General features: G+C 60.1%; 1 protein-coding gene across 6 annotated transcripts in view; it reads right to left on the bottom strand.

Moving 5' to 3' along the window:
- Positions 1 to 11,829, bottom strand: part of Tnip1 (TNFAIP3 interacting protein 1) — a 46,522-nt gene that overhangs the window by 9,387 nt on the left and 25,306 nt on the right. For all 6 annotated transcript variants that reach the window (XM_013508186.1, XM_013508185.1, XM_005376061.1 and 3 more), the window contains 6 exons: positions 11,074 to 11,265; positions 7,255 to 7,349; positions 5,884 to 6,007; positions 1,776 to 1,865; positions 1,169 to 1,234; positions 825 to 956 (listed from right to left, as the gene is read on the bottom strand). In XM_013508186.1, coding sequence (XP_013363640.1) covers positions 825 to 956; positions 1,169 to 1,234; positions 1,776 to 1,865; positions 5,884 to 6,007; positions 7,255 to 7,349; positions 11,074 to 11,265 — 699 coding nt within the window. The remainder of the gene's footprint in view (positions 1 to 824; positions 957 to 1,168; positions 1,235 to 1,775; positions 1,866 to 5,883; positions 6,008 to 7,254; positions 7,350 to 11,073; positions 11,266 to 11,829) is intronic.

The following is an 11,829-nucleotide window of genomic DNA, read 5'->3' as shown; positions in this document are numbered from 1 at the left end:
TCAAGCACCTTCAGCTCACTCCCAGTCACAAGCTGTGCCGGCGCACTGCTGAGAGGGCAGAGGACGTGTCCTCCCTGCCGGGCTCGCAGACACAGCTGAGCGCCCAGGCAAGGACTCTGGCACACAGTGCACGTGACCTGTCCATCTGTAAGCCAGGTCGAGGCCCACACACGTCCCCATGGAGGCAGACGTGGCAACACATGACAACCTGGAGGGTCTGGAAGCCCCGCGGCCTGGCCTCTTGACTTTGCACCGGGCTCCTGCAGGGCCATGGCTGGCAGAGCAGAAGCCATTTCTCCAAGGTCCTCTCCTGACACCCCCAAACTGAATGTGGTGCTCCCTGCACCCACACTCTGGTCCCTGTGACCTGTCCTGTAGCACGTAATACATACTCACTTCTTTGCCTCTACCGAGCTGTTGGGCATCTTCCTCCTCCCCAGCCAGGGCAGGCTGGACAGTGCACACTGAATCTCCAGGCCCAGCCCAGGGCCTGGGACGCACACGTGGACAGACAGACAGCTGCACCTTTGTCAGCCCCGCCCCCACTGCCGTGAACCTGCTCGGATGCACCCCCACCAAGGCCGCTTGCGCCTCCGCCACCGTATGCTTCCCAGTACCCGAGCAGCTCTGGCGACTAAGACTTTAACTGACAAAACAAGGAAATCTGAAAGGCGAGAGCTAACCAAGCCTGGCTGACTCTCAGAAGCGAAACAGGCACGAGGAAGGGCAGAGCCCTGCCCTGAGCACCAGCGCTGGCGCGGACTCCACCTGACTCCTCCTGACGGGGCAGGGGCTGGCACAGCGGGGCCGGGGGCCAGCCTCACCTCCTCCATCTCAATCTTGGACTTGGCCAGCAGGAGCTTGCGGTCAAAGTCGCGCTGCTTCTGCTCCCGCTCAGCCTCCAGCTCAGTCACCTGCTTCTGCAGCTCCGCCAGCTTCTGGCGCAGCTCGGTGATCTGGGTTGAGAGGAAGCAAGAGAAAGGTGAGGGCAGGGGTGCAGGGTGCTTGGGGACCCGGGCCACGCTCGCCTTCACGGTCCCCAGCTGCCACCCTACTTCTCTGGGCCACCCGGGGGCTCAGCTCGGCCTCCCTGGAAGGCTCCAAGCTGCTGAGACAGAAGCAGCCAGGTGAAGACGCCCTGGGGTCACAGCCAGGAGCCCCACGGTACCTTATGCTCATACTGCTGCTTCATGGACCGGAAATGCTGGTCCCACTGCTTGTTCACCTCCAGCAGCTGTGGGAGAGAAGGGTTATACGCAGGGAAGGACAGTGCCGACCCCTTGCCCCGTACACCAGCTCCCCGAAGTGCACTCAGTGTGAACGGCGGCTGCACACCCCAGCCAGCGCTCCAAGTGCTTCCTCACTGCCGGCCACCGCACACTCCTCTGGGCAGGAGAGCGAGGCGCACGCCGCGCCAGCAGCCATCCTCGGGGGTCTGTGTGCCCCAGTGTCCCATTTTCACCGAGAGGCGTAGGAACGGCGTGAGTGAGGCTGGTGGGAAGCTGAGGCCCTGGCAGACAGGGGAGCCCCTCACTGCCACTCCGAAACTCATGTGCCATCACCGCTTCCCCAATCCAGTTTACCAGAGGAGCCCTCCGACCCCACCCTGACAACTCTAGGCCTCGGTGACCCTGTGGGCAGATCAAGGAAGGCCAGCAGGCCTCCCTCTGCAGGGCAGCTGGCTTAGGGCTCACTGGGGCCAGGGGGCCAGGCAGTGTCTCCTCCTGTGGTCCCAGGAGGGCAGGGTCTTCCCTGGCCGTGCTCTAGCTACCCACCTCCATGCGCTGCTGCTCCAGCATCTTCACCTTCTTCTCAGCGGCACCCAAGGCCCCGACCGCTGGGGCCTTGCCCACCATCACAACAGCCTGCGGAGAGACAGCGGCCTTCACCAGCGCCTCCGAGCAAGCTCACCCACCCGCCGCTCCCCAACGGCCTCGCCCTGTGGCCCCAGCCCTGCTGCTCCCAGCACACGTGGCCTGTCCCAACCCTGCCAGTCCCTTCTGGAAGACCACCCTCTCCAAGGCTGGTGGCACCAGCCTTCTCTGCACAGGCTCCACCCGAGATGCCAGGTGCTGCTGGCCAAGCCCTCCCGCCCACACTCCTCAGGCCCAGTCAGCAAGAGTTGCAAATTAGGTAAGTGTGGCCATGCAGGCCTGTTATCTCAGCTCTTGGGACGCTGAGGCAGGAGGACCCCTGTGAGCTAGAGGTCAACCTGGGCTACACAGTGAGTTCAAGGACAGCCTGAACTACATAGGGAGATCCTGTCTCAAAAAACCAAAAAATAAACAGTGTTATGTATTTTTTCAAGCTTTATCAAAATTAAAGTTTTGCAAAAACATTTATTTAGAAAATATTTTTCAAATGAGACAAAAATGCATGTGTGGATGCACGGTTAGTACATGCGTGTATCTTTCTTTGCTCTGTCCTCTGGAAGGGCCCACAGCAGGGACACCCCAGTAGCAATGCACACGCCTAGCGCCCACAGCCTGTTTGTTTTGTTCTGAGACTGGGTCTTGCTATGTGATCTAGGCTGGCCTTGAACTCAGTGATCCTCTTGCCTCAGCATCCCAAGTGCTGAATGCACAGCTTGGTTTCTAAATACCATTTTTTAATACAAAGAGACAGGACTCCTTTGAGAAGTGGTTAAGTCTAGGGGTGGGGCAGAGAAAATCTAAAGTGACTTTGGAGCACAGTACAGTGCCAGAGATTAAGGGAGTGTAACAGTAAATAGTAATAAAAGGGACACGAACAAAGGGGCATGGGAAACAATGTCGAAGGGTTTCCCAGGCCAAAGCGTAACACTTCCAACAGCCGAGTGAAGCATGATAGTACTGGATTATAAACCATGGTATGAAATAGCCTTGATTCCATAATGATACAAAGAAATAGCTCAATAAGTAAGAAACACATCTTTTTTTGTTTTTTTTGAGACAGGGTCTCGCTATGCAGTTCAGGCTGGCCTTGAGCTCACTTTGCAGCCCAGGCTGGTCTCAAACTCGCAATGATCCTCCTGCCTCAGCCTCCCGAGTGCTGGGATTTCAGGAGTGCATCACCACACCCACCAACACATCTTTACAGATTTTCAACTATAATGTGGAAAGAATAAGGGCAACACAAAGTCACCTTTAGAACAGCACAGTAATAAAGACCGTGCTGAGATCTACCAGCGGGCTCTAAAATTAGTAAAAAATGAATATTTAAGGAGAAACAGGATGTTTCCATGGTCCCAAAATTTCTCAAAAGTATTCATTAAAGCCAAGCACAGTACACACACACACTCCTGCAATCTGAGCTACTTGAGGGGCAGAGCCAGGAAGACTGAAAACTTGAGACCAGACTGGGCAACACGGTGAGACACTGTTTCCAGACCAAACTTTCGAAAGTGCTGGAGATGGAGCTCCGAGGTACAGCACTTGCCCACCATGTTTCAGGCCCTGGGTTTGATCACCGGCACTGCGAGGGGACCCCAAACCAACGAGAAAACTGAATAACAATTTGAAGTTATGCATGAAAACGAGTCACTGAGTCACTTACCGGGGAACAACCTGAGCAAACCTTGACCAAGCGATCCAAGTTCAGAGGAATCGGAGGAATCGAATACACCGAGGACGCACATCCCCGCGTGAGCCGTGGAGAAAGGCCCAGCACCCCACGCACCGAGCACACACAGCCTCCCACCTGCGAGACCCTGCCCCAGTCCACCCGCAGCCCGGCCACGGGAGGACAGCAGATGGACCCCGACTGAAGAACGTGCTGCAAGGCACCTGGCCGGTGCAGCTCACAAGTGTAAAGGTCTCAAAGGCCAGGAACAGCTGGGATGGTCAGAGGCGGCAGGAGGCCAAGCTGGGACAGCTTAACGCCATGCAGGACCCTGGGTCAGTCCCAGTGCAGCACAGCTCGAGGGAAAGGCAGTGCGCGGCACAGCAGGCGGCACGTGCTTATGCGAGCCCCTGGCTGCAGACTGAACCGTGACGCGGACCACGCTGACAGCAGCGGAGCCCGCGGGAGGGCAGCTGGGGACTGAACTCTGCACTCCTTCTGCTTATGTTTACAATTATCTCAGCACAGAGCTTTAAAATCAAGTACATTTTAAAATTTATTTAACATTTTAAAGTTAAATAAATAAAAACCACAGAAAGAGGCTAGGGTAGAAATTGAGCCCTGGTTCTATCCCCAGGCCCCTCGCTGGGCCTTGGCAGAAGATGTAACAGGAGGTTGGCCCCAGAATGCCTGGGGGACCTGTGACACAGAGCCCCCCACCACACTGGTGCTGGAGTCACAGTCTACGCGCCACACTCCCGCCCAACTCCACTTCCCCAGGCTCATGTGCTCCCTACAGGCCGAGGCCGTAAGACAGCTGGGTGCGAGGCAGGGGAGCCTCGCCTGTCCCTCAGGGCCTGCTGCCCGCTGCAGTGAGCTGCACTCAGCCAGGTCACTGCTGCAGGGGGAGCGGGGAAGGAAAGGACGGTCACTGGGGTCCTGGGTGGTGCACCCGGAACCTCCACAGAGAAGCATCCGTGTGGACAGCCAAAAGGAGCCAGAGGCCACGGACCTGACAGCTGGCACCAGTCTGCTGGCCGTCTATGACGACGGAGCCCTTCCTGTGCACTGCATCCCTGCTCCTCCCAACAGCCCTCAGCGGGAGGCGTTACAGGGAGGAAACTGAGGCCCGGAGAGCTTACGCAACTCATCCACGGCTGAGGCGTGGGCAAGAGCCGGCACTGGGTGCAGGGACACACACTCCCAGGACCCGGGGCCTGAGGGTCTGGGAGCCTCCAGTCTTTGGGGCAGTCGGCGAGGCAATGGGGCATGGGAGGAGCTGGGAAGCAGTGGCCTGAGCACAGGATTCCACCCGAGGCAGCTCCGAACACCCGTGGAGGTCAGCATAGTGCCGAGTCTCCTCCGCGAGGGCGGGGAAGGCAGGACTGGAGCAGAGGGGCACATGCAAGGAGGGACGGTCTCCGTGGGCTGAGATTTGCAAGTGTTTCCTGGCTGTACCCAGGTCTGCCTGAGAGCAGGTGCCACGGGCATCTCCTCCGCATGATGACCCGGGGCCGCTCCACACCTCACAGCTGTGAGCTGGAAGAGGCGTCCCAGGCCCGCCTACCTTGCACGAAACCAGAGGAGCCCAGAGAACATAGACTTGCCAGGCCTGCGTACACGTTACATTAAGATAACTACGACTACTGTATAGGTGTCTGGCTTGTCACTGACAAGACCTACTACACCGGTATCAAGCCCCATTGAAGGGGGAAAGTATGCTGGCAAAGAGGTGGGCCTCAGGGACGTGAAGATGGTAAAGGGGCACTTGGGACCTGCCGGTAAACCAGGACTGGGCCTGGAGGTGGAGGAGGAAATGGGCCAACCTAGGCACCACGGGGCTATGCCAACGCTAGCCAGAGCCTTCCTGTCTCCATTCCAGGGGCTCTCGGGCTGCAATCCCAGGAGCTGAGCAGGGTCCCCAGATGGGCTCTAACCCAACCCCCCAATTCTTCCCACGGACATGTTAAGCTGACTTCTGGAAGCCAACCTTTAAGAGACTGACAAACAAGTGTGCTTAGGGAGTATGCCAGACCGCACGAAGGCCTGCACACCACCTTCTGTGAGCGTGCCGAGAGACCGGCAGCTGGCTGGCCGGGAGAAGACCTCGGGGCCACAGAGCCAGCAGATCCGAGCACGCAGCCCAGGGAGTGGGGTGCTCCACCAGGCTGCAGGCAGAGCAAAGGCTGAGGGGCAAGTGCCGGGGAGGCTGAGGAAAGGCCATGTGCCAGCGAGGCGAGCTGCCGTGGGAGTCCCTGCGCAGGGGCTGCGAGCGCACCGGTCACTGTGGGGGGCGGTGGGGGGTTGCGCGCCCAATGCCGCAGAGGGAATTGGAACCCATACCTGCTGCTGCACAGCCGCTGCCTTCTCACCAGCACCCTCCGTCTTTGGTGAGCCTGGCCGCCCGTATGTCCCCTCTTTGTTGCTGTTGTTCATCAACAACTTCTTGAGCTCCATGTTTTCCTCCCTGGGTGGGGGCAAGCAGAGAAGTCACGGTGCTGGCCGAGGTGAGGGAGGAGCCAGTGGGCTGCACACCTAGGCTGTGCGAGCCAGGGGAAGTGGGGGGAGCGCACACAGGGAGCCGGAAGAGCGTGGCCCGGGAGCTCCTAGAGGCCTCTGGGGTGACACAGAGGGCCCGCTCACATGCCCCGGAGAGCTTCAGATGGGTCCAAACCTGTCCTCAGGAGCCCTGGGGTGCACCCTAGCGGGAAGCTCCACCCTCTCCACTCCTCGGGGGAGACCACCGAGCCTCCGTGTGGGCTGCTGGGTCCCGGGTCCTTGCTGCCACCTGTGGGCCTCCCTTGCTATCACGGCAAGAGCCGGCTGCGGGCTCAGTCGGCACCAGCAATGACGCTGAGCCACACCAGTTATTTTCCTTTTATTCCCACCGCATTTACTTAAGAGTTATCTTCTACTTAGCACAGGCAGTGTTTTCTATTTACTCTAGTTAAAGCTTCTTTAGAGTAACGCTTTAAGTAAAACATGAGTGAAGCTCAGTCTTTGTACCTAAGCAGGTCAGTGTCACCGGGTGAGGGTGGCAACCTGGATGTGGGGTGACTGAAACGTGGGAAACACCTCTTTCATTCTATTGCCGGACGGGCCTCCGCTCAGTAACAGACGGACTGAGAAGTGAGGCAGCTTGCCCAGCACACGGTGAGGACTGCTTTGACTCTGGCCTTCTAGCGCATGAGTCTTTGCTCCAGTCTGGCCTTCTGCATCCATGGACGGCGCCGTGTGGCTACAGAGCCCCCACAACTCCGCCACCGGAAAGTACACGCAGACATGCTGGCCCAGGGGCTCGGCACACATCACCGCGGCCACACTGACGCCTAGGTAGGGCTCACACACCTCGTCCAGACAGATTTTTGCCAGGCTCAGGAAACTCCCAGAGGGTAGGAGGCTGGTCACCAGGGGGCAGCAATGTCCCGAGCAGGCACTCACACCGCCCGCTGGACAGTCTCGCTTGGGCTAAGCAGACAAGCTCCCAAGAGGACAGGCGATGCACGCCAGCCTTGCTCGGAAGCCCTCCTGGCGTTCTGTTCAGATGGTTCCCAAGGCGTCCAAAGGGCCCGAGAGAAAATGCCGAAGAAGCCAAGGAGTCAGGCAAGACATCCGACGCCCAAAGGCTCTCAGGTCCTCAGGCCAGACGCGGTGCGACACCCCACCCAGCTCCCGCCTGCCCCACGGTCCCCCTCTGCCCGCAGCTGGGCGTACCGCAGCCTCTCAGCAGCCTGATCCCGCTGCTCCAGGCCCTTGTCCAGCTTGGCCTTCAGGGCCTCATTCTCCTTCCGGAGCTGCTCGCACAGGGTCTGTAGGGCAGAGGGGCGGATGGGGCACAGGTGAGCAAAGGGCGCACCCTTCTCAGCGCGGGAGGCTGTGGCCAGCCCAGACCCAAGCCCTCACCCCACTGGACTGCCTCGCCCAGGGCCCTGGTGGGGCAGTGCGGGCCGGGCCGGGCCGGGCCCTCTTTGGGAGTTGGTCTGGAGGGCCCTGAGCAGGCGTCGCCACAGCCTGCAAGCCGAGCTCCAGCCCTTTCCTTCCCCGCCTAGCGCCTGACTGCTCTGCCTCCACCTGCCCGCGGCTTCTCTCCCCTCAGGTCCTCCTTCATGCTGTCTCCTCAGAGCGAAGGACGCCCGCTCCAACTAGGTCAGGTCCCCTCCATCACACACTCAAAGGCCGGCTCTCAGCCTCGCGCTTATGGACAGCAGAGCGGAACATCTGTTCAATTCCTATTTCCTCACATCCACCCACTGACTGCGGGCTGTGAGCTCTGGGTTCGAGCCTTCCCCTCTGTGCCTGCAGCACTCGGGGCGAGCAGCTGACTGAAGCACTAGGCATAGGCGGCCACGGAGGCATGCCGGGAGCGAGGACCGCAGATGGGAGAGGCTCGGGGTGGTGGAAGGAGGGTGGAGCACGGGGCCTGGGTGCCTCCGCGCCGAGCCCTCAGGGGGTGGCCACACTTCACTTCCCAGATGTCCCCTCCACCACATGGGCAGCTGCTCCGTCTCTGTCCCCATTCAGGGTTGCTGAGCAGGACGGTCGGGGCGAGGGCCTCGCCTGCCAGCAGTGACGACCTCGAGGACTTGGGGAGCAGCTCAGGGTGGTGCAGAGGCAGGGAAGGCACCCCAAAACGCTGCCTCAAGGGGTCTGGTGGAAGTGCTCAAATGCTCAACGCGGGCCGTGTGCTTGTCCGCACAGTTTCCTAGGGACCTCATGACTTCCCCAAAGCTAAGTAATTCATCTCTATTTTAAGGGTAGGGAGACACCAAGTAAAATAATTTTTGTACAGTTGTACCACTATTAATAATCACCATCAGGCTGGGTGCACCAGTGCACACCTGTTATCTCAGCTACTTGAGAGGCTGAGGCAGGAGGATCCTGAGTTTTAGGCCAGCCTAGGCAACTTAGTGAGACCCTGACTGATAATAAAAAATTAAGGGCTAGAGATGTAGCTCAGTAATAGGAGTGTCCCTGGATTTGACCCCCAGTACCCCACACACATACACACGCAACACACACAAAATAAAGGAAGAAAGAGAAAGAAAGAAGAACCCTCACCACTAGAATTACCCTGCACCTGCAGACCCTGAACCAGCCTCTTTCCTCCAGGATTAAAGATCGGAGAGGGGAGTGGCGGAGCCTGCGGGTCAGCCAGCTTGGAGCTCTGCCAGGCCGCAGACAGTGGCTCCAGGAAAGAGCCCCCTCCCCCACTTCCCAGGCTCCCTGCAGTGGGACATGGCCACGTGGTTCTGGCCACTGTAGGGAGCAAAGTGACACTGCCACTTCCAGGCTGGCTAGGGGCAATCCCCAGGTCTCACTTCACCCGAGCAGGAGCTAAGGGGACGCCCAGTATGCATGACACAGCCTGGGTCTAAGCACCTGGGAGGGGCAGAAACAAAGTCCTGCCACATGGCACGCGAGGGGCGCTTCTGCCAGGTCACCCAAGACTGCGAGCTGCTGGCTTCCTTTCTAAAGGCAAAGTCCAGCGAGGCTGTGTGCAGGAGAGAGCCCTGCCCTGGAGGCGGCTGTTCGAGGCGAGGTGAAGCCGAGCAGACAGGAACACTGCTGCTCCTGGCTCCCCTGTGCTGAGCAGTGTGTCCTCTGCTCTACCAGGCATGAAAATGTTTGTTGAGTGAACCAAGAAACAAATCAGTGAACGAATGAGGAGGAACCGGATTAATCCACTTCCACCCAGGTGCCTGCGATGCGTGGGTGGGGCCTCCCGGAAACAGAGTGTCCGCTCCTGGTCACTGAGGGGAGGTCACGAAGAGGCCTCGCCTGCTGCTCCTCCAGGACAGAGGGCAGCTCCCCGGGGCTCTGAGGAAACACCCTGCGCACACACCGGGGAGCCAGTGGACAGGGCCGCAGAGGCACAGACACCGTCACCTCTGTCCGGGTGCGAGCGCGCGCCTGGGGGCTCATCTGTCCCTCGGTTCCTTCCACTCACTACTCATTGGCCAAGTGTGCGCTGAGTGCAGGTGCCGGGTTACCATGGTGACCACCCAGCCGAGGGACCTGCCGCCTCACGAAGCTGTGTTCCAGCAGGCAGCGCCAGGAAGAGAGAAAACGAGCAAGTGACTACCCAGTAAGACAGAACTACTGCCAGCTACGGCAGCCCTAAGAGGAAGCCCACAGGGGCCCCACGGAGAAAGCGAAGAGCTGGGCAAGGCCGGGCAGGAAGGCCAGGGTCTCCCTCCAGTTCAGCCGAAGAGCTGCTGCTCGGGGCAGCCTCAGCCCGCACCGTGCCAGCTTCACCTGCCAGCCTCAAGCCTGGACTCCAAGGCTTCTGTGGCATCTGAAGGGGTCCCCTCCCTCAGCCTACCCTCAGACCTGCGTGCTCACGCCCACCTCTCCTGCCCTGAGGTGGAAGGGTGTCCCGTAGGCCCCTCTGGCCCCGTCTCTCCCCTCATGCCACCCTCCCAGCCCGGACACACCCTGCCAACCCGCCCACCCTCCCCTCACCCACCAACGGCACTTTAGCATGTGCGACACAAGCCCATTGACCAGTGGCTGGGGGAGGAGGGCCTAGCGGGGACCAGAGAGGCTTCGGGCCGGGGCTCTGCTGCTACGGTTGCAGGCACTCAGGGCCTGAGCAGGGCCTCTGGGGGCTTGGAGGGTCGCCAAGGTGAAGAGGCTCTTCCCCACCTTCAAGGCTAAGACCCCCGGGCCAGCAAGGGCGACCATCCTCACGCTGTCCTGCTGGTGACTCGACCCTGCTCTTACTGTGCTCTCGCTGCACTGGGCGCTTCCTGAGTAGCGCCTTGTTCAGTGCAGCAGTCGCTGAGGAAGGGGTCCCAGCTCGTGTTACTGCAAGGGACAGTGGGGAACAGAAAGGACAAATGACAGGCAGACAGCAGGAAAGAGCTAAGGACCACATCCGTCTAAGGCCTGGCCTGGCACAGCAAGGCAACGTGCCTACTCCCACCACAAAGGAAGCTCTTAGAGTTTCCTCAGGGAGGCGAGACGCTGGCTAAGAACACGGGCTTTGTCTGTTTGGCAGTGCGGGCGTGTAGCCTGGGGCCTCCACACTGACCTCCGTCTGCAGTCATCTGTCAGGCTTTTACTTTGAGACAGGGTGTCGATAAACTGCTAAACTGCCCAGGATGGGCTTGAACCTTTGATTCCCTGCCTCAGCACCCGGAGTGCTGGGATTACAGGTGTGCACCACCACAGCCGGCTAAGAACTTAAGCTTTACAGTACGACAGGCTGAGGTTCCCTTCCTAGCTCCATTTACCAGCTGGGTGGCCTAGGGTAAGAAGTACCCTTTCTCGAGGGCTGTTCCCCTGTGCAGTGGGGACAGGACCAGCTTCCCCCTCAGGGCCGAGAACCAGGTTACCCCAGACCTGGAAAGGTGCACGCCCCCGCCCCCGCCGGGCTTCCCCACTTCCTGCCCCGGCCGTGCTCTGCCCCACCACTTCCTCAGGGCTCCCACTGCCGCCCAAACAGGAGGTGCAAGGTCTGCCCGCAGCACAGGCCCCGAGTCCCCAGGGTGCCCAGGGCTCCTGAAGGGGTGCGGGGCGCGGCGGGCTCACCTGCAGGGTGGAGGTGCGCCGCTCGTTCTTGTGCACCTTGGAGGCCAGCCGGTTGAACTCCAGCGCCATGCGGCCCAGGTGGGTGAAGAGCTGGCTGCGGTCGGGCTCCTCTGCGCACACGCTCAGGGTGGTCTCCAGGCGCTGCAGGTGCTGCATCAGATTGCCGTCCTCTCGGGGCAGGGGGCCCAGCTCCTGCGGGGGAGGAGAGGCCACCAGTCTCTGCCAGGGCCCGAGCAGGTGCCCCAGCCCATCTCCCACTGCTTCCCCTGTCCTCGTGGCTCAGTTTCCCCCTTGGGGTCAGCACTGCCCTGGGAAATTCTCCAGTTACACAGGTTCCCTATCTGGGGCTGACTCACAGGGCAGGCCCCAGGCCTCCTGCGCCCCTGGCTGGCTCCACAGCACCAGGCCGCCTTCCTCCTACACGCTGGGCCGTGCCGAGTGGCTGCGGGCATCTGGACAGCTTCCCCTGGCCTCAGCAACCTCCTCCGCACAAGGCTCACACTGCCTCCTCCCTCCCACTTCCCGGGCTTCTGATGAGGAGGCAGGAATCCAGAGAGCAGCCCCACATGTGCACCCCACTTCCTCAACGCAAGGAGCCTCAACCAAGCCACGGTTCTCCTGGAAAGGGTCCAAGTGCTCACCCCTCAAGGGCCACGGCTCCCAACAGGCTGGAAATCACAGCTCTGGCTATTTCAGGACCCCACCTAGCAAGCACATGTGAAGCGGAACGGACTGCAGGTGAGACATTGTGTCTCA

This window comes from Chinchilla lanigera, unplaced genomic scaffold (assembly GCF_000276665.1).
Source record: "Chinchilla lanigera isolate Chin_1 unplaced genomic scaffold, ChiLan1.0 scaffold00007, whole genome shotgun sequence".
Taxonomy (NCBI): domain Eukaryota; kingdom Metazoa; phylum Chordata; class Mammalia; order Rodentia; family Chinchillidae; genus Chinchilla; species Chinchilla lanigera.
The sequence above is the reverse complement of the archived record's forward strand: the minus strand, read 5'-3'. Positions and strand labels throughout refer to the sequence as shown.